The sequence below is a fragment of the Oncorhynchus kisutch genome, linkage group LG4, assembly GCF_002021735.2.
Source record: "Oncorhynchus kisutch isolate 150728-3 linkage group LG4, Okis_V2, whole genome shotgun sequence".
NCBI classification, from domain to species: Eukaryota; Metazoa; Chordata; class Actinopteri; order Salmoniformes; family Salmonidae; genus Oncorhynchus; species Oncorhynchus kisutch.
In genome coordinates, this window is record NC_034177.2 from 40,572,551 (window position 1) to 40,600,473 (window position 27,923).

Here is a 27,923-nt window from a genome sequence, read left to right on the forward strand (position 1 = left end):
CGTGATAAAGCTAACACAACGTGCCATTGGAACACAGGAGTGATGGTTGCTGATAATGGGCCTTTGTACGCCTATGTAGATATTCCATTAAAACTTAGCTGTTTCCAGCTACAACAGTCATTTACAACATTAACAATGTCTACACTGTATTTCTGATCAATTTGAGTTTATTTTAATGGACAAGAATGTGCTTTTCCTTCAAAAACAAGGACATTTCTAAGTGACCCCAAACTTTTGAACTGTTAGGTATGTATACACATACACACAAAAAGACACTACCAGTCAAAAGTTGACACACTTACTCGTTCAAGGGTTTTTACTATTTTCTACATTGTAGAACAATAGTGAAGACCTCAAAACTATGAAATAACACATATGGAATCATGTCGTAATCACCCGACCTCAACCCAACTGAGATGGTTTAGGATGAGTTGGACTGCAGAGTGAAGGAAAAGCAGCCAACAAGTGCTCAGCATATGTGGGAACTCCTTCAAGAATGTTGGAAAAGCATTCCAGGTGAATCTGGTTGAGAGAATTCCAAGAGTTTGCAAAGCCTTAGTCAAAGCAAAGGATGGCTATTTTGAAGAATCTCAAATATATTTGAGATAACTTTTGGTTACTACATGATTCCATATGTGTTATTTCATAGTTATGTCTTCACTAGTATTAAACAATCTAGAAAATAGTAAAAATAAAGTAAAACCCTTGAATGAGTAGGTGTGTCCAAACTTTTGACTGGTACTGTATATACACACACACGCACACGTTCTTTTACGACTTATTCTGTGAGCACCCATCCTAATAAATAGTCACACGTTCAACATATAAAGAACAAAATCAACATATTTATATATCTAAGGAATGATTTCCTATCCAAATTCAATTACAATTTGGCCAAACCCCACCCTGTCAACCATGCTTTTAGTGATTCACATCTATACAGCAATTTGATTAAGAACTATCTTTCATTCTATCAAATTTGAGAGGCATGAGCGGAGAAATGGTTCATAAAAAAAATTCTAACTAAACATTAAAGTAGTAACAATGCTGTGGTCGGGAGGATGTGCTCAACCGTAACCCTATCTTTTCCTGTGTCGTATCAAGTCAGGCTTAAAAATCAGCTTTTTTGTTGTATCAAGTCAGGCTCAAGTCAGCTTTAGAGAACAGAACAGCCTATGGAGAAAGGGTGAGACCCCTTCAGTCTCTGACAGACAGAGGAAGACAGACAGCAAGTGAGGGAGGGAGGGAACCTCTGTGCTGGACACAACCTACTATAGGTACAGTGCCTTCAGAAAGTATTCACACCACTTTTTCTTTGTTAGAGTCTGAATTTAAAATGGATTACATTTAGATTTTTTGGGTCAATGGCATACATACAATACTCCATCATGTCAAAGTGGAATTATGTTTTCCTGAATTCTTAGAAATTAAATAAATATGAAAAGCTGAAATGTCTTGAGTCAATAAGTATTCAACCCCTATGTTATGGCAAGCCTTAACCAGTTCAGAAGTCAAATGTGCTTAACAAGGCACTAAAGTATAACTGCAAAAAAATGTGGCAAAGCAATTTCCTGTTTATCTGGGGCAAATCCAATACAACACATTACTGAGTAACACTCCATATTTTCAAGCAGAGTGGTGGCTGCATCATGTTATGGGTATGTTTGTAATCGTTAAGGACTGGGGAGTTGTTCATGATAAAAAAAAAAACAGAATGGCGCTAAGCACAGGCAAAATCCTAGAGAAAAACCTGGTTCAGTCTGCTATCCACAATAACCTAAAACACAAGGCCAAATCTACACTGGAGTTGCTTACCAAGAAGACAGTGAATGTTCCTGAGTAGCAGAGTTACAGTTTTGACTTAAAGCTGCTTGAAAATCTATGGTATGACTTGAAAATTGTTTAGTAGTGATCAACAACCAATTTGACTGAGCTTAAACCATTTTGAAAAGGATAATGGGAAAATGTTGCACAATCCAGGCGTGCAAAGCTCTTAGAGACAGCTGTAATTGCTGCCAAAGGTGATTATAACATCTATTGACTCCGGGGTGTGAATACTTATGTAAATTAGATATTTCTGCATTTTCAATAAATGTGCAAAAATGTTAAGATCCTTTATTTCACTTTGTCATTATGAGGTTTTGTGTGTAGCTGGTTGAAAAATAAATGATATTCAATCCATTTTGAATTCAGGCTGTAACAACTAAATGTTGAATAAGTAAAAGGGTATGAATACTTTCTGAGGGCACTGTTTAGGGTGGTCTGATCTGTGTCGTAGTGGCTCTAGTCGGAGTCTGAGCTGTCAGCCGTGGGCTGTCTAAGAGCCTCCTCTAGGGGTGCCAGTGTGCCGTCCCTCCTCACCCCCATTGGTCTGATCAGCTGCTGCCTGTGGAGCACAAAAACAGACACAAACAACATCACAACTGGGTCGTATTCACTAGGCAACAAACTGAAACAGCCCGGGACTACCTGGACGTGTCCAATAAGAAACACTTGTTTTCATTTTCCATTTCAAAATTAATTCGACCCTGGTCTGGAGAACCGTGTTTGATGTTGATTAGAAACCACGGTTGGGCTCAACTTGAATTGAAGGCAGTAATTCAGGAAGTAAACAAAAATTAGAATTCAATAATTGAAATAAGGTCATTTCTTTTCAATGACTTCTCAATAAACGGAAAAGTAGAAGCTATTTCAAAACATCTAACATTTTAAATTCAAATCACTTCCTGAATGTACTATATTCTATTCAAATTCAGCACAACCCCTGTTAGAAACAAGAATATTACTTTGTGATATTCACAACAGTTTGGAAATCACAGCAGGAGAAAACAAATATTCACCAACAAAGACTAGGGGGAGTGCAGAGGAAAACAAACATGTTACAAACCAGAAGATGTCTCAGTCACTCAAGGTTGAGAAGAGGATGCACCCCAGAAGGATGCTGGTCAAGCAGAAGGGCGCATTTGCCGATGTACTGTTAGCTTATAATGTTTACTTTGCTACCGGTAGAAATGTAGTAAAGTTGGCTAAACATAGTGGTAAGTAGAACTAATATAATTTTTTCTCCAACCAGCATAGGCCTACCTAGCGAAGTTTGCTAACATTATCCCATTTCAATGTTTTTAAGAGTGTTTAATCACAAATTGTCTATCTAGCTAATAACTGATCGTGTCAATATGGCTAGTTAACATGCTAACTTTCAGGGGATAAACTAGATGTCTATTTTAACTTGCCATCTATAGTGGTGCTGACAGTAGTCTTGACTGACAACTACCAGGATGAGGACTTGTCGATGTCAAGGTCTTTCCAAAAGGTCAGATCTCTTATGAAACAAGCTAAATGGCACGTTTGCTTAGCTAGCGAGCTCCATGCCAAATGGATAGGCTACCCTCACGTATCTGAAAAATAATTGATCAATTGATGTTTACTGATCATGAAGAGCATTCAGTTACTTGCTGTATAAATGATGGTAGAGATACATGTGGAATAATCGAAAATGTGTAGTTCTGACTGTGCTCTTCAAGAGGTGTTGATATTAAAACCAAACAGTTATAACATTTATTTAAAAATCTCTTAAAAACGGCATGCAGTGGTCAATGGTTTTAGCGGAGCTGGGGGTCTCCTTGCCCCACAGCAGCCAAACCGAACACTCTACACTGTATTGTAACGTTTTATTGATAACAACCTGTAATGGAACCGAACAAGAAGCATATAGAACATTTGTTATTTAAGCAGATGCTTAGTCCCAGTGTATGGATTCAGAAATCTTCCCCTTCAACATTTGACACAATAGTGTACAACGCCCACATGTTTCATTTGGTAGACAAATCTGTTGCTGCCACAATCCACATGCACTGCTTTGAACCTCAAAACCCTTTGTGTCATGCATTCTACACCTTCTAAAGAGGACCGTTGTTGAGTGGTGGTGGCACTTCTTTTTTTCTTACATCTGGCGCTCAAGAACCCTGGCTGACGACCCGTCCCCCCTTCATTCACTCAAACACATGTGAACACACACACAAACTCTTATTGTTGGTCATCTCCCCTTCCACGCTCTCCTCTCCTCTGTGGGTCAGTTTAATTACAGGATCAGTGCTCTGTGTAATCTCCTCAAAGCCACACCAGGCCCTCTATCCTAATCCAATTATATCTGCACTGTGTGCCACCAGCTCCCTCTCAGATGTGTTATCACAGAATTAGCCAATCAAAGTCTTAAAACCATGGCTACATTTGCATTCATTTGCACAATTCAAACACAAATTAACATATAACTCCTCATTCCTGGTTCCTCCCCCCAAAAAACAGAGTAAAGCTCTGGAGGAGGACTATGATAAAGAAGACTTGGAGGTGAGCCATGTAATATGATTGTGCGGTATGAATACGGCACAAAGGAAATTTGAAGATCTTCTCATGTCCTTTCAGTGGAAAGCACTAAATCATTTGTTTTATAAAAAAAAAAGATACGTAAGCTGGGGTGAGTTCTGACGACTACGCACAACCCTGTTTCACGGTGCCACATCCTCTATCTAATGTGTAATGAAACCATCAACAATAACCAAGACCAAAAAATATAAGAAACACTTGCTCTTTCCGTGACATAGCATTCACCTGGTCAGTCTATGTTAAATCACCTGTTAAATCCACTTCAATCAATGTAGATGAAGGGGAGGAAACAGGTTAAAGAAGGATTTTTAGTGAGACATTGATTGTGTACTGTATATGACAGGCTATGGCGGAAAGATGGCAGGTTAACGGTTATGGGGTCAGTGTTGTTGAAAGATACGTTTTTGAGGTTTAGCCTCCTTCAGGACACTTCAGTATCTCCAGACAGAGAGTGCCATTCAGCCATCCACCTGTCCCAAGCCAATCCCAATCACATCAACCAGAGATGGGCTTTATAAAGATATAAGTTCTAACAGGGTGAAAAACAAGATAATGAGAGAGGAGAAAGAAAAAGAGAAGAGAAGAAAAAAAAACACCCACTCACTGACAACACTCCTACATTGTAGTCCGTTCTACCAATTAATCCCATGGTGCATCCTGTCCTGTTCCCCACTCTGCAGGATCTGAGGACCCAGGCAATCAGATATGGTTTGTGTAGGGGGTCAGATTCAGAGCATGTGCTAATTGGAGGAGCAGGTAAGCTGCGAGGGGAAGCACATTCTTGCAGGGCCCTGAGCCATCTCCTGAGAGCCCATCGTGGCATGTTGGATAGGAAAGGCAGCAGCTGGTGACTGTGGTTGCAGCAGCTGGTGACTGTGGTTGCAGCAGCTGGTGACTGTGGTTGCAGCAGCTGGTGACTGTGGTTGCATCACAAATGGCCCCCTATTCCCTATATAGTCCCAGCTCTGGTGAAAAGTACTACACTATGTAGGGAATAGGGTGCCATTTGGGATAAAACCTGTGTCATCACCCTCTCCTTTTCGCCATGTCTACTTGACACTGACCGACACAGCAGAATAGAGAGCTGGAGGGATACAGGAGGATCTGGCTTCAGAGGAAAGGAATCAACCTCTTGTAGACAGGCACACGCGTCTCATTACGACTCAACCCCCTCTCTGTGGCTGAACAATGACAACGTCAGCTTTTCTTGTGTCTGTAAACATAGTCACCCCTCCACCCCAAAACCAATGCCTCTTCTTTCTAATTGTGCCTATGTCTCAGTCCTACTCCCCTGTCAGTTAGCGTACAATGTTTGGCTCGTGGGCTGAATGAGGAGAAAGGTGAATAAAGGGAAGTAGACATGTTATTAAAAACCCTGACATAAAGTACCACATAAAGGAGTAGAAAGGAGCCGAGGGCTTCCGACCCCACTGTGTGGGCCAATTAGGACGCTAATTAATGGCGTTCTGGTAATGATGCAGCAGCGGCACGCCAACAGCGGCAGCTTCCATTGACTCCAGCTGAATGCAGCGGCAGCCGAGGTGGTATGGCCGGGGCCTAATTGAGCACCGGGGCTAACGGCTGGAGATTCTTCCTCAAATGAACTGGTTGGCAGGGAGTGCGCTCAGTGTCACTCAGCCTCGCATCCACATCATTCTCTGAGTAGCGCTAGGTTCTGCTTGCTAAGGAAAGGCCAGTATGAATGAAGACAGCAGACGTTCAGGTTCAGGGGGACAAATAATAAGCCATAGGGAATCATTCAAACAGGATACAAAGCTATATAATTCAGAAAGGTTAATAATCTGGCATTGAGGGTTACAATGAATAGAAACACTGCTGGCAAACACAGTTGTTGTTGCATTCATACATGATGAGGCTGTGTGGTGGTTGGTTTACCTTGACAACTTGTCAAACATGTTGACCAATTTCTGGGCCTCGTACTCTTTCTGCTCCTCAGTCATGTCTTCGATGGGGTTAGGCATGGGCTCCTCCACGTGACCCGTGATGGGGTTGATGCTGAGACAGACAGAGATAGGACAGAGAGAAGACGTAATGTGTGTAACATTTATTTAACTAGGAAAGTCAGTTAAGAACAAATTCTTATTTACAATGACAGTCTAATAATGATGGTGAAAATGACCCAATGCTTGACTGTCCTGAATGTTTGGCTAGAACGCAGGGCTCTTCAATTCTGGTGCTGGAAGGCCAAAACACTTCTGTTTTTTGTTAATACCTGGTAGATAATGGCACTCATCTCGTGTCCCAGGTCTGAATAAGTCCCTTGTCCCAGGTCTGAATTAAGTCCCTTTTAAGAAGGAGAGGGTGAAAGCCAGAAGTGTTTCGGCACTCCAGAACCAACATCGAACAGCCCTGGCCACTAGAGTGGCACTTAAGTGGTGTCACGTAAAAGTGATTGATGAAACACCCCTTGGCCCAATGGATTCTGTTGTAGTTAAATAAATGTTGTGGCACTCCCATGATACACCCTAAAGCCAACAACATTTAATCCAAACATTTAGTAATTCAAAGCAAGGAATGTGTGTCTATGGTCATGTATTCAAAGCTTCTGCCTACTCACAAAGGTTTCGCCGATTTGTACTCTTCGGTGTCAGAGTCTTCGTCGTCTGAGTACAGAGTCTCTCCTCGCCCTCCTGCCAGCAGGCCTCGAGCCACCAGGAGTCCTGCTGCATTACCATACCCAGTGTACTTCAACAGGTGGTCCACTAGAGGATTAGAGGGGGAGAAATCAGTGCAACACCATGGACAACTGTATGGGGGTTTGAAATCATTTCACTATTCGAATAGTATCATACATTTTTGTTGGATATTCGAAAAACCGTTTAAAGACAGACATAACAAGGATAATTTTGGTATTTGATTTAAGACCCCTTAAAGTATATAAAAAAAGAGTTTCAAACATTTTACTTGGCCTTACTGACATTAGCCCATAGAAACACATTCACTACATGGAACAACAGAACAAAAATCCTTTTGATTTTTAGGGGTTGGACTGTGTCTGTGGATTCAGACCCCTCACCTTTTTCATTTTTTTTTTGCCTTACAGCCTTATTCTAAAACAGATTAAATATTTTTTTCCCCTCAAACTTTTTGCCAGTTAAAACAAATATATCTTTTTAAAAATACTATATTTATATAAGTATTCAGATCCTTTGCAATGAGACTCGAAATTGAGCTCAGGTGCATCCTGTTTCCATTGATTATCCTTGATGTTTCTACAACCATATTGGAGTCCACCTGTGGTAAATTCAATTGATTGGACATAATTTGGAAAGGCACACAACTGTTTACAGAAGGTCCCACAGTTGACGGTTTTGCTCTGGCATGCACTAAGGCACGAGGTTGAAGGACTTGTACGTAGTGCTCCAGGACAGGAAAGTGTCGAGGCACAGATGTGGGGAAGCGTACAAAAACATTTATGCAGCATTCAAGGTCCCCAAGAACACAGTGGCCTCCATCATTCTTAAATGGAAGAAGTTTAGAAACACCAAGACTTCCTAGAGCTGGCCGCCCGGCCAAACTGAGCAATCAGCGGAGAAGGGCCTTAGTCAGGGAGGTGAATGCCAAGCATCACGTCTGGAGGAAACTTGGCACCATCCCTAAGGTGAAGCATAGAGGTGGCATCATCATCATATTGTAGGGATCTTTTTCAGCATCAGGGACTGGGATACTAGTCAGGAACTAGAAAAGATGAACAGAGTAAAGTACAGAGAGAGATCCTTGATGAAAACCTGCTCCAGAGCACTCAGGACCTCAGACTGGGGCAAAGGTTCACATTCCAATAGGAAAATGACCCTAAGCACACAGCCAAGACAACACAGGAGTGGCTTCGGGACAAGTCTCTGAATGTCCTTGAGTGGCCCTGCCAGTGGCCCGGACTTGAATCTGATCGAACATCTCTGGAAAGACCTGAAAATAGCTGTGCAGCGACAATCCCCATCTTGGCACTTAAGAGCTTGAGAGGATCTGCAGAGAAGAATGGGAGACACTCCCCAAATATAGGTGTGCCAAGCTTGTAGTGTCATACCCAAGAAGACTCAAGGCTGTAATTGCTGCCAAAGGTGCTTCAACAAAAAGTAAAGGATCTGAATACATATGCAAATGTGATATTTCAGTTTTGATTTTGAATACATTTGCAAAAAAAATAGAAAAATCTGTTTTTGCTTTGTCATTATGGGGTATTGTGTGTAGATTGAGCTGGGGAAAAAAACAATCTAATCCATTTTAGAATAAGGCTGTAACATAACAAAATGTGGAAAAAATCTAAGGGTCTGAATACTTTCTGAATTGCCTGTACATCTGAGAGATAAGAAAGATCAGGAAAAATTTGTTATTATTATGTTTGTTTTTTTACATGTCTGTAACCCCTTATTTCTGGCACTAAACAGTCTCCACAGTACCAGTCAAAAGTTAGAACACCTACTCATTCAAGGGTTTTTCTTTATTTTTACATTGTAGAATAATGTTGAAGACATTAAAACAATAAAAACACATATGGAATAATGTAGTAACCAAAAAAATATTGGATTAGATTTGAGATTATGCAAAGTAGCCACTCTTTGCCTTGATGACAGCTTTGCACACTCTTGGCATTCTCTCAACCAGCTTCACCTGGAACACTTTTCCAACAGTTTTGAAGGAGTTCCCACATATGCTGAGCACCTGTTGGCTGCTTTTCCTTTACTCTGCGGTCCAACTCATCCCAAACCATCTCAATTGGGTTGAGGTCGGGTGATTGTGGAGGCCAGGTCATCTGATACAGCACTCCATCCCTCTCCTTCTTGGTCAAATAGCCCTTATCGGGTCATTGTCCTGTTGAAAAACAAATGAGAGTGGGACTAAGTACAAACCAGATGGAATGGCACCTTGCTGCAGAATGCTGTGGTAGCCATGCTGGTTAAGTGTGAATTGAATTCTAAATAAATCACAGACAATGTCACCAGCAAAGCACCTCTACACAATCACTCCTCCATGCTTCACGGTGGGAACCACACATGGAGATCATCCATTCACCTACTCTGCGTCTCACAAAGAGACAGCGGTTCGAACCAAAAATCTACAATATTGACTCCAGACCAAAAGGACAGATTTCCACCGGTCTAATGTCCATTGCTCGTGTTCTTGGCCCAAGCAAGTCACTTCTTCTTATTGGTGTCCTTTAGTAGTGGTTTCTTTGCAGCAATTCGACCATGAAGGCCTGATTCACACAGTCTCCTCTGAACAGTAGGTGTTGAGATGTGTCTGTTACTTGAACTCTGAAGCATTTATTTGGGCTGCAATTTCTGAGGCTGGACACTAATGAACTTATCCTCCGCAGCAGAGGTAACTCTGGGTCTTCCTTTCCTGTGGCGGTCCTCATGAGAGCCAGTTTCATCATAGCACTTGATGGTTTTTGCAACTGCACTTGAAGAAACACAAAATTCTTTAAATGTTCCGTATTGACTGACCTTCATGACTTAATGTAATGATGGACTGTCATTTCTCTTTGCTTATTTGTGCACGACCGGCTCAAAATCGGTTAATTTGAAATTGTATGTTTTTTTTATTTTTACATTGGATAAAAGTAGAGACTCATAGCTACAAAATGGTATATCATACATAAGAGGTTGACCGATTAATCGGAATGGCCAATTAATTAAGTTTTCATAACAATCGGAAATCTGTATTTCTGGACACCGATTTTGCCGATTTTCTTTTTCACCTTTATTTAACTAGGCAAGTCAGTTAAGAACACAGTCCTATTTTCAATGACGGCCTAGTGGGTCAACTGCCTTGTTCAGAGGCAGAACGACAGATTTTTACCTTGTCAGCTCTGGGATTCAATCTTGCAACCTTACGGTTAACTAGTCCAACGTTCTAACCACCTGCCTCTCATTGCACTCCACAAGGAGCCTGCCTGTTACGCGAATGCAGTAGAAACCAAGGTAAGTTGCTAGCTAGCATTAAGCATCATAATCACTAGTTAACTACACATGGTTGATGATATTACTAGTTTATCTAGCGTGTCCTGCATCGCATATAATCGATGCAACGCTGGGGGATGATTTAACAAAAGCGCATTTGCAAAAAAGCACAATCGTTGCACGACTGTACCTAACCATAAACACCAATGCCTTTCTTAAAATCAATACACAGAAGTATAGATTTTTTTTACCTGCATATTTAGCTAAGAAATCCAGGTTAGCAGGCAATATTAACCAGGTGAAATTGTGTCACTTCTCTTGCGTTCATTGCACGCAGTCAGGGTATATGCAACAGTTTGGGCCGCCTGGCTCATTGCGAACTAATTTGCCAGAGTTTAAGTAATTATGACATAACATTGAAGGTTGTACAATGTAACAAGAATATTTAGACTTAGGGATGCCACCCGTTAGATAAAATACAGAACGGTTCCGTATTTCACTGAAATAATCAACGTTTTGTTTTCTAAATGATAGTTCCCAGATTTGACCATATTAATGACCAAAGGCTCGTATTTCTGTGTGTTATTATGTTATAATTAAGTCTATGATTTGATATTTGATAGAGCAGTCTGACTGAGCGATGGTAGGCAGCAGCAGGCTTGTAAGCATTCATTCAAACAGCACTTTCGTGCGTTTTGACAGCAGCTCTTCGCAAGCACAGCACTGTTTATGCCTTCAAGCCTATCAGCCTAATGGCTGGTGTAACCGATGTCAAATGGCTAGCTAGTTAGTGGGGTGCGCGCTAATAGCGTTTCAAACGTCACTCGCTCTGAGACTTGGACTAGTTATTCCCCTTGCTTAGCAAGGGCCGTGGCTTTTGTGGAGCGATGCGTAACGCTGCTTCGAGTGTGGCTGTTGTCGATGTGTTCCTGGTTCAAGCCCAGGTACGCGCGAGGAGAGGGACAGAAGCTATACTGTTACACTGGCAATACTAAAGTGCCTATAAGAACATCCAATAGTCAAAGGTTAATGAAATACAAATGGTATAGAGAGAAATAGTCCTATAAATACTATATTAAATCCAACCTAAAACCTCTTACCTTGGAATATTGAAGTCTCATGTTAAAAGGAACCACCAACTTTCATATGTTCTCATGTTCTGAGCAAGGAACTCATGGCACATATTGCACTTTTACTTCTCCAACACTTTGTTTTTGCATTATTTAAACCAAATTGAACATGTTTCATAATTTATTTGAGGCTAAATGGATTTTTATTGATGTATTATATTAAGCTAAAATAAGTGTTCATTCAGTATTGTTGTAATTGTCATTATTACAAATAAAAAATTGATCGGTATTGGCGGTTTTTTGGTCCTCCAATAATCGGTATCGGCGTTGAAAAATCATAATCGGTCGACCTCTAATCATACACTACAGTTGAGGAACAATGGGAAAGTTATTCTGCTCTGAAAGTTGATTAACTTTTAAATTCAGTTTTGAGAAAATGGCCTTTGAATGTTTTGGTCCTACTATTGGAGAACCCTTCTTTGTCTACACCCATTTAGCATCGTTCACACCCTCTTAAGCTTTTTCCTCACCCATCTCTTTAAGGGTGGATCATCCAAGCTAACTTGCTAGTTACTTCCAGACATCTAAGTGAGAGAGAACAGCTCACTGAACATTATTCACCCTAGCAGAGCTGGTTAGGCTGTTATGTTATTCAGAGCGTTGGTGACTACAACTGTGCTGTCAGATTGTCCGTTCTTAAATTCAGACCGTTTCGCGTTGATCCGGAAGTTCTGACCTCACAACAGAGGTCAAGCACCCAAGCTAACTGGCTAACATTGGCTAGCTTGCGAGCTACTTCCAGACACATAACGAGAGAACACCCCACTCTGACCATTTTACTCGCGCTAGCAGAGCTGGTTAGGCTGTTTTCATGTTATCCACATGTTATCCGCGTCACTACCCTGCATGATTCTGTAGGTAGCTAACCAACCAGGTTCAATGTTAGCTAGCTAACATTAGGCTAGAGCTAGCCAGAAAAATGTCTGTTAAAATTAGAATGTCTGAAAATGTAGCTAGCTAGACTATCTTATCATTCATGGTTGGACGCGTCTCCTGTCAGATGCCATCGTTGCCCTTCGTTTTAAAGATGTAATCCGGAGACAGGTATTTTCTCCATCTCCTTAGCTATCATACTCAAATTCCACTGACTTCAGTCCTCCAGAAAGTGGTGAGCAACACTTATGCCGTTTTAATACAAGATACATGTTGTTTTTTTAAAGCCGTGTAAGACAGGATTACCTAGACATACTGACCAGCTCAAATAGATAAAAGCATGCTATATGGCAGACCAATCCAAACATCTCTCGGCATGTCCAGCCCACTCATCTCAGCCAATCATGGCTAGTGGGAAGGTGGCTCACTTTTTCTTTGGCTAAACCAACTAGGCTCGTAAATTAACAATTGTATTAGTATTTACAGATGGCATACATGTTTGTTATTAAGGCACATGAAAGTTCACAAGTTCGAATAGGCATTTCTGGCACAAAAAAAAATGCATTTTGATAAAATATATTTTTTACGTTCAAACAACTCTCCTGTGAAATAGTGACCCACGACATATGCATAGTTTCCTGAAACGGATCACATTTGAGCTGTTCTTGCCATAATATGGACTTGGTCTTTTACCAAATAGTTCTATCTTCTGTATACACCCCTACCTTGTCACAACACAACTGATCGGTTCAAAGTCATTAAGGAAAGAAATTCCACAAATTAGCAAGGCACATCTGTTAATTGAAATGCATTCCAGGTGACTACCTTATGAAGCTGCTTGAAAGAATGCCAAGAGTGTGCAAAGCTGTCAAAGGCAAAGGGTGGCTACTTTGAACAATCTCAAATATATTTGGATTTGTTTAACACTTTTTTGGTTACTACATGATTCCATGTGATATTTCATAGTTTTGATGTCTTCACTATTATTCTACAATGTAGAAAATAGTACAAATAAAGAAAACCCTTTAATGAGTAAGTGTGTCCAAACTTGACTGGTACTGTATACTTCCATTAATTTTTTCAACTGGTACCAAGGGACATTCAGATGAGGCCTGTAGGCGTCCTAGAGCATAACAACTGACATGTACGTCTCACCTTCCCATAGAGTCATCATAATTTGTGGGATGTCCATGGTCTGACAGACACCGCATCCGATGTAAAAACAAACATCTCTAGCTTAAACTGACAGATTTGCATTTTTTTTATTATGCTAATTATATTTCCACAGGGGCACAGACATCAAACTTGGGGGGTGAAGAAGATATTTTTAGCTAGCCAGCCAGCTATTGCTAGCCAGGATAGGCAGCTATAGCTAGCCAGGATAGCCAGCTATAGCTAGCCAGCCAGCCAGCTATTGCTAGCCAGGATAGCCAGCTATAGCTAGCCAGGATAGCCAGCTATAGCTAGCCAGGATAGCCAGCTATAGCTAGCCAGGATAGCCAGCTATCGCTAGCCAGGATAGCCAGCTATCGCTAGCCAGGATAATCAACTATCGCTAGCCAGGATAATCAACTATCGCTAGCCAGGATAATCAACTATCGCTAGCCAGGATAATTGAGGCCACATGCTGCACTTTCTCCGCCACCCCATTCAGTTAAAACAACAGTTGGTTAATTGTTGTAGCCTACTCATTCTCATTTTTGCTAAACTTTTAATTCCGTTATTTTATTCCATCATGCATTGCATTAAGTGAACAGTCACTCCACTTGCTACGCATTAAGCATCTTTGCCGCTTTGATTGGCCAACATAAACAACAAGCTACACATTATGCTGCTTGTGTAAACGCAGCCATATACAAAGATGGAATTTCAGGCAATTGGAAGGGACACTATACTTTCCCCTAAATATCTTAAAAAACATTTCAAAGTGACTTCTTTTCTACGAGAAGTGTTGTCTGTTGACAAGAGACTTGTACTTGTTTAAATGTTTTAAAAAATATATATATATATATATGATTTGTTTTTCATAAAACTATGACATTTGTCGTTTTCTTAAATGATTCATTTTAAAATGTCATGGTATATCCCTGTATGTAACATGAATATTTTAATTTAGAAAAAACTTTTCAGTGTTAAAATAGGTAAATCATAATTATATCTTCTTTATTCTGCAAAAATGAACACACACAAGTATTCGAATACTAACGTCCGTTCGGCTATTCGAACAACCGTGCACATCCCTATCATACAGACTTCCCAGTCTCTCTCTCTCACCACTCTCTTTGCAGAGGACGAAGAGGAACTCTGCAGCGCTCTGCTTCACGCCCATGTCCACGTGGGTCATGAGACGCACCAGCTTGTTCCTAACGGTGGACCCTATCTCCGGCCTGACCTTGACCTCCTTCAGCGGGGGCAGCACCTGGAGACAAATACAGCCAACGGGGGCAGAGCCACAGTGAAAATGAACACTGTAGTACACTAGACTAGTGAACTGAGTGATCAGGCCAGCTAATGATCCATCTGCCACTGCTGGAGGATATGTTAGAAGAAAAGTAATCTAGACAGATTTAATAAGATATGTGAAATAAATACACAGAACAAAAATATAAATGCAACAATTTCACTGAGCTACAGTTTATATAAGGATATCAGTTAATTGAAATAAATTCATTAGGCCCTAATCTATGGATTTCACATGACTGGGAATACAGATATGCATCTGTTGGTCACATATACCTTTTAAAAAAAGGTAGGGACATGGATCAGGAAACCAGTCAGTATCTGGTGTGACCAACATTTGCCTCATGCAGCGCGACACATCTCTTTCGCATAGAGTTGATCAGTCTGTTGACTGTGGCCATGGAATGTTGTCACATTTCTCTTCAAAGGCTTTGCGAAGTTGCTGGATATTGGAGGGAACTGGAACACGATGTCATACACGTCGATCCAGAGCATCCCAAACAGGCTCAATGGGTGATATGTCTGATGAATATGCAGGCCATGGAAGAACTAGGACATTTACAGTTTCCAGGAATTATATACAGATCCTTGTGACATGGGGCTGTGCATTATCATACTGAAATACTGTATGAGGTGATGGCAGTAGATGAATGGCACGACAATGGCCTCAGGATCTTGTATCGCTGTGCATTCAATTTGCCATTGATAAAATGCAATTGTGTTCGTTGTCCATAGCTTATGCCTGCCCATACTATATAACCCCACCTCCACCATGGGGCGCTCTCTGTTCACAATATTGATATCAGCAAACAGCTCGCCCACATGACACCAAACACACTGTCTGCCCGGTACAGTTGAAAACGGGATTCATCCAAGAAAAGCACACTTCACCAGCATGCCAGTGGCCATTGAAGGTGAGCATTTGCCCACTGAAGTCAGTTACGTTGCCAAACTACAGTCATGTCAAGACCCTGGTGAGGACGACGAGCAGACAGATGAGCTTCCCTGAGACAGTTTCTGAAAGTTTGTGCAGAAATGATTCGGTTGTGCAAACCCACTTTTTAATCAGCTGTCCGGGTGGCTGGTCTCAGACGATCCCGCAGGTGAAGAAGCCGGATGTGGAGGTCCTGGCCTGGCTTGGTTATACGTGGTCTGCGGATGTGAGGTTGGACGTACTGCCAAATTCTATAAAACCGCTATTCCCAAACTGGGGTATGCGCAATGCCGTCGGGGGTATGCCAAATAAAAATGTGATTCACATTTTCAAATAGTCCATTTAGATTTTCCAATGGGCCTATACATTTAAGTGATTTTTTTTTCTCGAGCAGCCACGTTTCACTGCCAAAAATAAAACGAAACCATATAGTGTTCAGCGAAATAACAACAATGTCAAATACAGGTAGCCTAGTCAAATAATTATCATCCAATCACAGTAACCGTTACTCTCTCGCAGGAAATCCCCTAACTGTAAGTATGTAGCCAAACGGAGCTGCTGCTCATTCCGTTTGCTCGAAAATAGATAAATGGTAAAAAAAAAAAGGCGTTCGTACCAGCTCTACTGGTAGAGCTCTACTGGTAGTACTGCTACTACCAGCAGTACTACACCTGTCGACGACACAAGTTGTTGCTTCCACGAGCACATCCAATGCTAGCATCAGTAACTCTACATTTGTTGCTAGCCCAGCTAGCATGGACACTGACAGTTGTGAATCTGATGCAGCTGAAGAGCTACTGCCCCCTTACCCGGGAAAGCACCAAACAAACAGAGACGTTGGACCATCGAAGAGGCGCAAATATGATGAGAACTACATTGATTTGGGGTTCACTTATATTGGGAGTAGTGCCTTGCCTCAGCCACAGTGTATTATATGTGCAAAAGTACTATCTCACAACTCAATGACACCTTCACTCTTGCACAGACATTTAGAAGCAAAACATGTCAATTTGAAAAATAAGCCACGAGTTTGAGCGAGAATTAAGACGACTATCGAGTAGTAAGACATGTATAAAAGCAACACATATCATTAATAAGAAGGGGCTAGAAGCATCTTTTCGGTTAGCTACTGAGTGGCTATGACAGGCAATCCCCATACTATTGGCGAATATGGCTGGGACAATGCTGGGGGAAAAGGCACAAAAAAAAAACTATACAGACAATGACTTCATCAAACAACACTGTTTCACAGCACATCAGTGACATGGCAGGAGATGTTTTAAAACAATTACTGCTTTGCATACAAGCCAATGAATTCTATGCGTTACAGCTGGATGAGTCAACAGACGTGGCGGGCCTGGCACAGCTCCTGGTACAGTTGAAGTCGGAAGTTTACATACACCTTAGCCAAATACATTTAAGCTCAGTTTTTCCACAATTCCTGACATTTAATCCTACAAATTCCCTGTCTTAGGTCAGTTAGGATCACCACTTTATTTTAAGAATGTGAAATGTCAGAATAATAGTAGAGAATGATTTCTTTCAGCTTTTATTTCTTACATCACATTCCCAGTGTGTCAGAAGTTTACACACACTCAATTAGTATTTGGTAGCATTGCCTTTGAATTGTTTAACTTGGGCCAAACATTTTGGGTAGCCTTCCACAATAAGTTGGGTGAATTTTGTCCCATTCCTCCTGACAGAGCTGGTGTAACTGAGTCAGGTTTGTAGGTCTCCTTGCTCCAGCTTTAACTTCTTGACTGATGTCTTGAGATGTTGCTTCAATATATCCACATAATTTTATATTTTGTGAAGTGCCCCAGTTCCTCCTGCAGCAAAGCTCCCCCACAACATGATGCTGCCACCTGTGCTTCAAGGTTGGGATGGTGTTCTGCGGCTTGCAAGTCTCCCCCTTTTTCCTCAAAACATAACGATGGTCATTATGGCCAAACAGTTCTATTTTTGTTTCATCAGACCAGAGGACATTTCTCCAAAAAGTACAATCTTTGTCCCCATGTGCAGTTGCAAACCGTACTCTGGATTTTTATGGCGGTTTTGGAACAGTTGCTTCTTCCTTGCTGAGCGGCCTTTCAGGTTATGTCGATATAGGACTTGTTTTTACTGTGGATATAGACACTGTTGTACCCGTTCCCTCCAGCATCTTCACAAGGTCCTTTGCTGTTGTTCTGGGATTGATTTGCACTTTTTGCACCAACGTACGTTCATCTCTAGGAGACAGAACGTGTCTCCTTCCTGAGCGGTATGACGGCTACGTGGTCCTATGGTGTTTAACTTGCGTTCTATTGTTTGTACAGATGAAAGTGGTACCTTCAGGCGTTTGGAAATTGCTACCAAGGATGAACCTGACTTGTGGAGGTCTACAATTTATTGTGGAGGTCTGATTTCTTTTGATTTTCCCATGATGTCAAGCAAAGAGGCATTGAGTTTGAAGGTAGGCCTTGAAATACATCCACAGGTATACCTCCAATTGACTCAAATGATGTCAATTAGCCTATCAGAAGCTTTTAAAGCCATGACATTTTCTGAAATGTTCCAAGCTGTTTAAAGGCACAGACAACTTAGTGTATGTAAACTTCTGACCCACTGGAATTGTGATACAGTGAATTATAAGTGAAATAATCTGTCTGTAAACAATTGTTGGAAAAATTACTTGTGTCATGCACAAAGTAGATGTTCTTACCGACTTGCCAAAACTATAGTTTGTTAACAAGAAATATGTGGAGTGGTAGAAAAACTTGTTTTAATGACTCCAACCTAAGTGTATGTAAACTTCCGACTTCAACTGTACCTATATGAGAGTGGATTCTCAGCCCTCACTAGCATGAAAACTAAATACAGGCACAGACTGTGTGTGGAAAATGATTTAAGGCTGAGACTCTCTCCAGTACAACATTGCAGAGTTATGTGCACCCTTTCAAGTACACCCTTCTATTTAACCTGTAGTGAGTTATTCACAATTTCTGATTAACAAATAAGGTTTTATATATAAGATGGCTAAATAAAGAGCAAAATTATTGATTATTATTATTTGTGCCCTGGTCCTCTAAGAGCTCCTTGTCACTTCCCACGAGCCAGGTTGTGACAAAAATTCACACTCATTCTTATGTTTAATAAAGGTATTGTGTGTGTGTGGAAGACTTACAATGATGGCAATAAAAAAACATTTGAGACTACTACTATAAAACAACGTTGGAGGCGGCTTATGGATGGTAGAGAAATGACATTACATTCTCTGGCAACAGCTCTGTTGGACATTCCTTCAGTCACCATGCCAATTGCATACTCCCTCAACTTTAGACATCTATGGCATTGAGTTGTGTGACTAAAGTGCACATTTTAGAGTGTCCTTTTATTGCCCTCAGCACAAGGTGCACCTGTGTAATGATCATGCTGTTTCTTGATAGCTTCTTGATATGCTACACCTGTCAGGTGGATGGATTATCTTGGCAAAGGAGAGGTGCTCACTAACAGGCATGTACACAAATTTGTGCAAAATATCTGAGAGAAATATGCTTTTTGTGTGTATGGAACATTTCTGGGATCTTTTATTTCAGCTCATGAAACATGGAACCAACACTTTACATGTTGCATTTAGATTTTTGTTCTGTATATATGTATTTCACACTGATTAAGTAGTTTCACTAATTTTGAAGATCTTAATTTTGCATCACTTTTTATGTATAAGAATAGGATAGATTAGAACATGCCCTTAAAGTGTATGTTCAAGCTCAAGCCCCCTCTAGCTCCAGCCCACTACCTGTGTCTTGATGTATCTGCGGATCTCCCTGTGGTACCTGGAACCCTCGGTCAGCAGGCTGAGCACTGGGGTCAGCCCCTCTTTGTAGTTGGCACCCTGCTTGGAATGAGACACACATGAGGCGAGTGACGACAGGCATGCCCACAGAGGCACTGTAGCAGTTGGTTTGTGGACCATTAGCAAAATAACTATTCAGGAATGTATTAGTAATTCAATTTCTATGTTGTGTGGACAGCTTCTAATAGGATGGCCAGGATTTACGCATAATTTCATTGGCTTGTTCAGTAGAGACTGACGTTACTACATAAACAGCCATATGAATTTCTGAATGGCCTCTAACAGTTAGATAGTCAGTTCCTTAAATGGCGGGTGAGAAGTCACTGGTGGACTGCATCATTGAGGTTAATTCTACTTTGGCTTGAAACATTGTTTTATTTAACTTGTTGGTCAAGAGGAAATGCAAAAGTGTTGGCATGGTTTGTAATAGCAGCCACGGAGATCAAGCAATCAGTTTGAAGAAAGCAAGTCTTGGTTTGTAGATAAGTGATTCTGTGCAGTCCAATATCTCAATCACACACAATGGGGTGAATCCTAACTTCCACTGAAGTCAAATTTTCACTTACACGTGCATTGATATCAGCGAGAGACATTTAAGTTATTTAACAGACGCTCTTTTCCAGAGCGGCTTACAGGAGCAATTAGGGTTAAGTGATTTGCACAAGGGCACAGACAGATTTTTTACCAAGTCAGCTCGGGAATTTGAACCAGCAACCTTTCGGTTACTGGCCCAATGCTCTTAACCGCTAGGCTACCTGCCGCCTCAGTGAAAATGTAAGTGACTTTAAGTAAACATTGGACTTAAGTGGAAGGATTCGCCAAATGTCTCTGGTCCACTAGTTCTTACCTTGTCTATCCTCTTCTCCATAAAGTCCAGTAGCACCTGCACAGCGTCCATGTTCTTCCCGCTGTACTCCTCCTGGCCCCCCTGGACCGGCAAGTCAATCAGCACATCCAGACATGACACTGGCAGGTTACTCAGCAGGTTGATGGCATGGCTGGAGGAGAAGAAGGAAGACATGAGGAAAAAGAAGGAGAAAGGACAGTGGTTAAGTCATTGGTTATAGCATGTAGGAAGGATTAACACATAATAAATATGGTTTCGTTCTTAAGAATAGGCTACATGCATGTCATTGTTTTCTACCAATCATGAGACTTTTTAAAGACTACTTATTTGTTAAAAGCACTTTCATCTAGCATGAAGATACGTTGGGTAGTTATCCCTCTTATTGTTGTGTTTGCGTCAAGACCACAAGGCATTCCATCAGTCTGAACAGACAAGGACCTAAGGTCAACTTTGGATTTTGGACAATGGGCTAACCCCGTGACCAGAGGGACACAACAACATAATCCATAGGACCACAGGGAGCATTATCAATCACTTTTACATGACACATTCTTTACATTCTCGCATGTCCTTCAAAAGAAAGCTTTGTAGTTAATTCGCATCAATGAGATGTCCAGAAAATACTTCTAAAAACAGTCTTGGCTTAAAGTTTGAACTTTCTCATGAGCTGGATGCTGTCACTGTTGACTAGAGTGATTATTGGATGGTGATTAATTAGCATAAACCAAATGATGAATGTGTACTTTCAGGATGCAGTTTTGCCCTGTTGTGTGGAGAGCAGTGAGGAGAAGGGTTGCCAACCTGTGTGCTTCCTCTGTTTTGTCCTCTGTCTGAGTCTTAAGCATCAATAGATGGCGCATGATGGCGGTGACAAGGCGGAGCTGGTGGTCACCACCCTATCAAATGAAGGATGGAAATCAAATCAAATTTTATTGGTCACATAAACATATTAGGCAGACGTTATTGCGGGTGAAGCAAAATGCTTGTGTTCCTAGCTCCAACAGTGCAGTAGTATCTAACAATTCACAAAAATACACAAATCTAAAAGTAAAAGAATGGAATTAAGAAATATATCAATATAAATATTAGGACGAGCAATGTCGGAGTGGCATTGACTAAATACAGTAGAATAGAATACAGTATCAAATCAAAGTTTATTTGTCACGTGCGCAGAATACAACATTTCACCTTACAGTGAAATGCTTACTTACAGACTCTAACCAATAGTGCAAAAAAAGGTATTTGGTGAACAATAGGTAAAGAAATAAAATGAGTAAAAAGACAGGCTATATACAGTAGTGAGGCTATAAAAGTTGCGAGGCTACATACAGACACCGGTTAGTCAGGCTGATTGAGGTAATATGTACATGAATGTATAGTTAAAGTGACGATGCATATATGATAAACAGAGAGTAGCAGGTTAGGGAGGGGGGGGGGGGGGGGGGTGAGTAAAGCAGTTTGTAAAAATTATTAAAGTGGCCAGTGATTAATTGTCTATGTACACTGCTCAAAAAAATAAAGGGAGCACTTAAACAACACAATGTAACTCCAAGTCAATCACACTTCTGTGAAATCAAACTGTCCACTTAGGAAGCAACACTGATTGACAATAAATTTCACATGCTGCTGTGCAAATGGAATAGACAACAGGTGGAAATTATAGGCAATTAGCAAGACACCCCAAATAAAGGAGTGGTTCTGCAGGTGGTGACCACAGACCACTTCTCAGTTCCTATGCTTCCTGGCTGATGTTTTGGTCACTTTTGAATGCTGGCGGTGCTTTCACTCTAGTGGTAGCATGAGACAGAGTCTACAACCCACACAAGTGGCTCAGGTAGTGCAGCTCATCCAGGATGGCACATCAATGCGAGCTGTGGCAAGAAGGTTTGCTGTGTCTGTCAGCGTAGTGTCCAGAGCATGGAGGCGCTACCAGGAGACAGGCCAGTACATCAGGAGACGTGGAGGAGGCCATAGGAGGGCAACAACCCAGCAGCAGGACCGCTACCTCCACCTTTGTGCAAGGAGGAGCACTGCCAGAGCCCTGCAAAATGACCTCCAGCAGGCCACAAATGTGCATGTGTCTGCTCAAACGGTCAAAAACAGACTCCATGAGGGTGGTATGAGGGCCCGACGTCCACAGGTGGGGGTTGTGCTTACAGCCCAACACTGTGCAGGACGTTTGGCATTTGCCAGAGAACACCAAGATTGGCAAATTCACCACTGGCGCCCTGTGCTCTTCACAGATGAAAGCAGGTTCACACTGAGCACGTGACAGACGTGACAGAGTCTGGAGACGCCGTGGAGAACGTTCTGCTGCCTGCAACATCCTCCAACATGACCGGTTTGGCGGTGGGTCAGTCATGGTGTGGGGTGGCATTTCTTTGGGGTGCCGCACAGCCCTTCATGTGCTCGCCAGAGGTAGCCTGACTGCCATTAGGTACCGAGATGAGATCCTCAGACCCCTTGTGAGACCATATGCAGGTGCGGTTAGCCCTGGGTTCCTCCTAATGCAAGACAATGCTAGACCTCATGTGGCTGGAGTGTGTCAGCAGTTCCTGCAAGAGGAAGGCATTGATGCTATGGACTGGCCGCCCGTTCCCCAGACCTGAATCCAATTGATCACATCTGGGACATCGTGTCTCACTCCATCCACCAATGCCACGTTGCACCACAGACTGTCCAGGAGTTGGCGGATGCTTTAGTCCAGGTCTGGGAGGAGATCCCTCAGGAGACCATCCGCCACCTCATCAGGAGTATGCCCAGGCGTTGTAGGGAGGTCATACAGGCACGTGGAGGCCACACACACTACTGAGCCTCATTATGACTTGTTTTAAGGACATTGGATCAGCCTGTAGTGTGGTTTTCCACTTTAATTTTGAGTGTGACTCCAAATCCAGACCTCCATGGGTTGATAAATTTGATTTCCATTGATAATTTGTGAGTGATTTTGTTCAACATTCAACTATGTAAAGAAAAAAGTATTTAATAAGAATATTTCATTCATTCAGATCTAGGATGTGTTATTTTAGTGTTCCCTTTATTTTTTTGAGCAGTGTATATAGGGCAGTAGCCTCTAAAGGTTGAGCAGCCGGGTGGTACCCAGCTAGTGATGGCTATTTAACAGTTTGATGGCCTTGACATAAAGGCTGTTTTTCAGTCTCTCGGCCCCAGCTTTGATGCACCTGTACTGACCTCGCCTTCTGAATGATAGCAGGGTGAACAGGCTGTGGATCGGGTGGTTGATGTCCTTGATGATCTTTTTGGCATTCCTGTGACGTTGGGTGCTGTAGGTGTCCTGGAGTGCAGGCAGTGTGCCCCCAGTGATGCGTTCGGTAGGCCGTACCACCCTCTGGAGAGCCCTGCAGTTGCGGGTAGTGCAGTTGCCGTACCAGGTGGTGAAACAGCCCAACAGGATACACTCAATTGTGCATCTGTAAAAGTTTCTGAGGGTCTTAGTGGCCAAGCCAAATTTACTCAGCCTCCTGAGGTTAAAGAGGCGCTGTTGCGCCTTCTTCACCACATTGTCTGTGTGGGTGGACCATTTCAGATGGTCAGTGATGTGTATGCCGAGGAACTTGAAGCTTTCCACCTTCTCCACTGCGGTCATGTCGATGTGGATAGGGGAGTGCTCCCCCTGCTGTTTCCTGAACTCCACCATCAGCTCATTCGTTTTGTTGACGTTGAGAGAGAGGTTATTTTCCTGGCCCCACTTTGCCAGCTCCCTCACCTCCTACCTGTAGACTGTCTCGTCATTGTTGGTAATCAGGCCTACTACTGTTGTGTCGTCTGCAAACTTGATGATTGAGTTGGAGGCGTGCCTGGCCACACAGTCATGGGTGAACAGGGAGTACAGGAGGGGGCTGAGCACGCACACTTGTGGGGCCCCTGTGTTGAGGATCAGCAAAGTGAAGGTGTTGTTTCCTACCTTCGCCACCTGGGAGAGGCCCGTCAGGAAGTCCAGGACCCAGTTACACAGGGCGGGGTTCAGACCCAGTTACACAGGGCGGGGTTCAGACCCAGGGCCCTGAGCTTAATGATGAGCTTGGAGGGTACTATGGTGTTGAAGGGTGAGCTATAGTCAATGAACAGCATTCTGATATAGGTATTCCTCTTGTCCAGATGGGATAAGGCAGTGTGCAGTGCAATGGCAATTGCATCGTCTGTGGATCTATTGGGGCGGTAAGCAAATTGAAGTGGGTCTAGGGTGTCAGGTTAGGTAGATAGGTGATATGATCCTTGACTAGCCTCTCAAAGCACATCATGATGACAGAAGTGAGTGCCTTGGGGCGATAGTCATTTAGTTCAGTTACCTTTGCTTTCTTGGGTGGAGGAACAATGGTGGACATCTTGAAGCAAGTGGAGACAGCAGACTGGGATAGGGAGAGATCGAATATGTCCGTAAACACACCAGCCAGCTGGTCTGCGCATGCTCTGAGGACGCGGCTAGGGATGCCGTCTGGGCCGGCAGCCTTTGCCAGGGTTAACACGCTTAAATGTCTTACATTGGCCACGTACAACAGACTGATCCTTATGGAAGCATTTCATTGCTTCAAACAAAAGGAGGAGAGGGTCTAAGCAGGTAGGGGTAAGAAGGATAAAATTAGCTATGGATGAACCGGAAAGGGGAGGAGGTCATGTAAAAAAGAAAACATAGGAAGATATTGGTCATAGCTCATAACCTGTATCATTTAGGTAACATTTATTATGCCAATACAGGGGTAAAATGTTGTTGTTTTTTAAATTAAAAAACATGAACAGAGAGCGAGAGAAAGGAGAAAGGGAGGGACTGTAACTATGGAGAGATTGAGGAAAGATGAGAGGAATTAGGGATTTCCGGATGTGGAAGTCAGACCTAAGAGCTGTGAGTCACTGAGCACAGGCTTTCCATTCCATGCAAATGACCATGTGGGATTGACTCATGAGATGAACAAAGGGCTTTTCTGATCAACGCCACAGATTATCCATTATATTGACCATATACTAAAGTGGCTGCTTTGACAATGAAAAGAAATGGAAGTTAGTCGGGAGGCAAGATCAGGTGGGGCCATTCTAACCAATGAGAGGGCAGATACGTGTGTGAACAACAGGTACACATTTTTTCTCAATGTTGCCGGGATGTCACGTGTTCCTACTTATATCAGTACACTCGTAACAACCTAGGCGTTACAAGATTTCTATTCGATTAATAAGCCATACGATTATTTCACTAACTCTCCCTGGCTAATCAAGAAAGCTGTAAAGGTGCCAAAGGAGCTTAAGCGAGGTCAGATAGCTGATAAACCTCTTATTGCTGCACAGGCTTAGTTAGGGCTTTCTATTTAAGGGATGTCACTGAATAAAGGCAAGTGTCTTGCTGTTAAACTATCTGTAAATAATATCCTTCAACCAAAGCATGCAAAGTTTGGTGACTTCAATGCTGAATTCAAAATATGCAAGGAGATGTGTCCATCCACAGCCAGTGAGATGCAAAGAATGTATGTTTATGCAGCAACTCTAAATGCTGTGTGATGCTGTGACACTATAGGCTGTGCTCATGGCTGCAGCGTCTAGCCCTCTTTGAGCTCTGAATAATAACAACAATAATAAATGCCATTTAGCAGATGCTTTTATCCAAAGCGACTTACAGTCGTGTGCATACCTTCAACTGAGCCATACAGGACCATGTGACTGCCATGTTACAAGTACAGCGTACATATCCTCTTTAAAAATGAAAAAAATGAAAAAAGGAGAACAACATTCTGTAACAGACAGAGGGTGTAACAGTGTAACTCACCTCATCGCTAGTGTCAGACAGCGTAAGGTTGAACAAGGCTTTCAGGGCCTCCATGGCCCTCTCGTTGTCTTCAGCAGGGATAGGCAAGGCCTGGAGGCCTGGATGGGCCACCTCGTAGGGGCCCACCCAGCGTAGGTCCAGGGTACGCTCCAGCACCTCTGTGAGGAGCCCCACGGCATGCAGCTCCCTCTGGAGCCCCCCCCGGACGTCGGGCCGCAGAGCCGAGAGCAGGAAGAGCAGGCGCAGGGAGAACAGGCCCACCTCGTGACACCCGGCACGGGCGGCGTGCAGGCGGGCACACAGACCACGTGCCAGCTGCACGTCGGCACCCACCTGCTGTGCCGCCACGCTGTTAAACACCACGTTACACAGGCACTTAAGGGCCTCCACCACCACCCTCTCTTCCTCCTCTGTCTGGGCATCCTCTTGCAGACTGTCACCTCCCTCCTCTCCCGACTGCAGCCGAGCCAGCCCGGCCAGGACCAGCATGCCCTCCCGGGTGCCCACAGGGCCCAGGACCCGCTTGTCCCGGGACAGGATGCGAAGGGTCTCCAGGCAGGTGCTCTGGCAGCAGGACCCAACCTGCCTCCCCAGCACAGTCAGCAGACCCTGACACAGCCTCTGCACAGTGAGAGAAGATTGGTTCATCATAAAACACACAGGGGGCAGAAGCATTATCTAGGCTATAAGTAAAAGTGAAGCACCAGACAAGGCAGAGTGTTTACTGTTTACTTACACTTCGTAGGTCCTCCTCTTTTGGGTCAAAGGTGAATGTGCGACTATTCTGAAAAAGACAGTATACATTAGTCTTGCTGAAACAAACTCAGTGTTCCCGGCAGTTCTCCCTCGCTGTGTACCATGTGAGTTACGTCAGCAAGGTTAAGTACTAATGAGAGAAAAGTCAAATGCATATGCTAAATGTGCTTTGTCACCTTCATCTGTGCATGATTCTCAGAAATGTTATCTAGAAGTAATTTTTTTCTATGATACAGTAAATAGCTTGTGCAGACAGATTATACGTATGACTGCATTAGATAGGATATACGAGTGTGATGCAAAGTATATCGCCATTAGGCTCTAGGTTATCAGTGACAGCGGCTAACGACGTTAGCTAGCAAACTTACCTAGCTAGCTAGCTCAAGTTACAGCAGGAAGTGCAGCAATAGCTATCACCAAATGGGAGCTAGCTAGAATTGTTCATTATATACGCATGCTGTCATTATATGCTTAGCTAGCTACAGTACACGATTAGAAAGTTATACCATACAATGTTTGGCCACAACACTAGCTAACGTTAGCTAGCTAGCAACCCAGCTAGCCAGGATGAAAATATGCTTCCTACAACACAGCAATAGGTTTTAAACTCGTTGATTCCTTTCAAAATGAAAGGGGAAATGCAAGTTCTAGATATACATAGTTTTAGTACTAATTTTAGCAGCTATGATTATGTTCTTAGATGGCTGGCGAGCTAGCTAATAACTTTGTTTTGGTTGACGTCAAATCGAGGAGAATTACACCCACCTCTACGTTGTACTGGTGCAAAAGCCTTTTAATTTCCTCTTCATTGTTAGTCTCGAGCTTTGACAGGATACTGTTTAAATCCATTCTTAAAATATTTCGATGACAATTCAAGAATTGTAACGTTATAGAGTACGTTTCTGAATAATTTGCAGCACCCTATTTTTTTATTCGTCTGACATTCAGTTACATACAGAAGGCTACATACACCCTTCTTCCTTGTTTCAACTTTCACCGGTTAACGTCACG

The 27,923-nt window shown here is 42.5% G+C and overlaps 1 protein-coding gene across 2 annotated transcripts; it reads right to left on the reverse strand.

Moving 5' to 3' along the window:
- Positions 1 to 825: 825 nt before the first annotated feature.
- Positions 826 to 27,923, reverse strand: LOC109889526 (synembryn-B). Of its 2 annotated transcripts, none has more exons than XM_020481012.2 (10): positions 27,678 to 27,923; positions 26,893 to 26,940; positions 26,157 to 26,777; positions 21,185 to 21,279; positions 20,384 to 20,534; positions 19,480 to 19,575; positions 14,582 to 14,726; positions 6,962 to 7,106; positions 6,280 to 6,399; positions 826 to 2,386 (listed from the first exon to the last, which is right to left on the reverse strand). In XM_020481012.2, exons 1-10 carry the CDS (start codon positions 27,759 to 27,761, stop codon positions 2,284 to 2,286), a joined length of 1,608 nt encoding a protein of 535 aa, XP_020336601.1. In that variant the 5' UTR covers positions 27,762 to 27,923; the 3' UTR covers positions 826 to 2,283. The 2 variants fall into 2 exon arrangements, with proteins under 2 accessions (XP_020336601.1, XP_020336600.1); XM_020481011.2 differs by having other exon boundaries at positions 19,480 to 19,578; positions 27,678 to 27,914.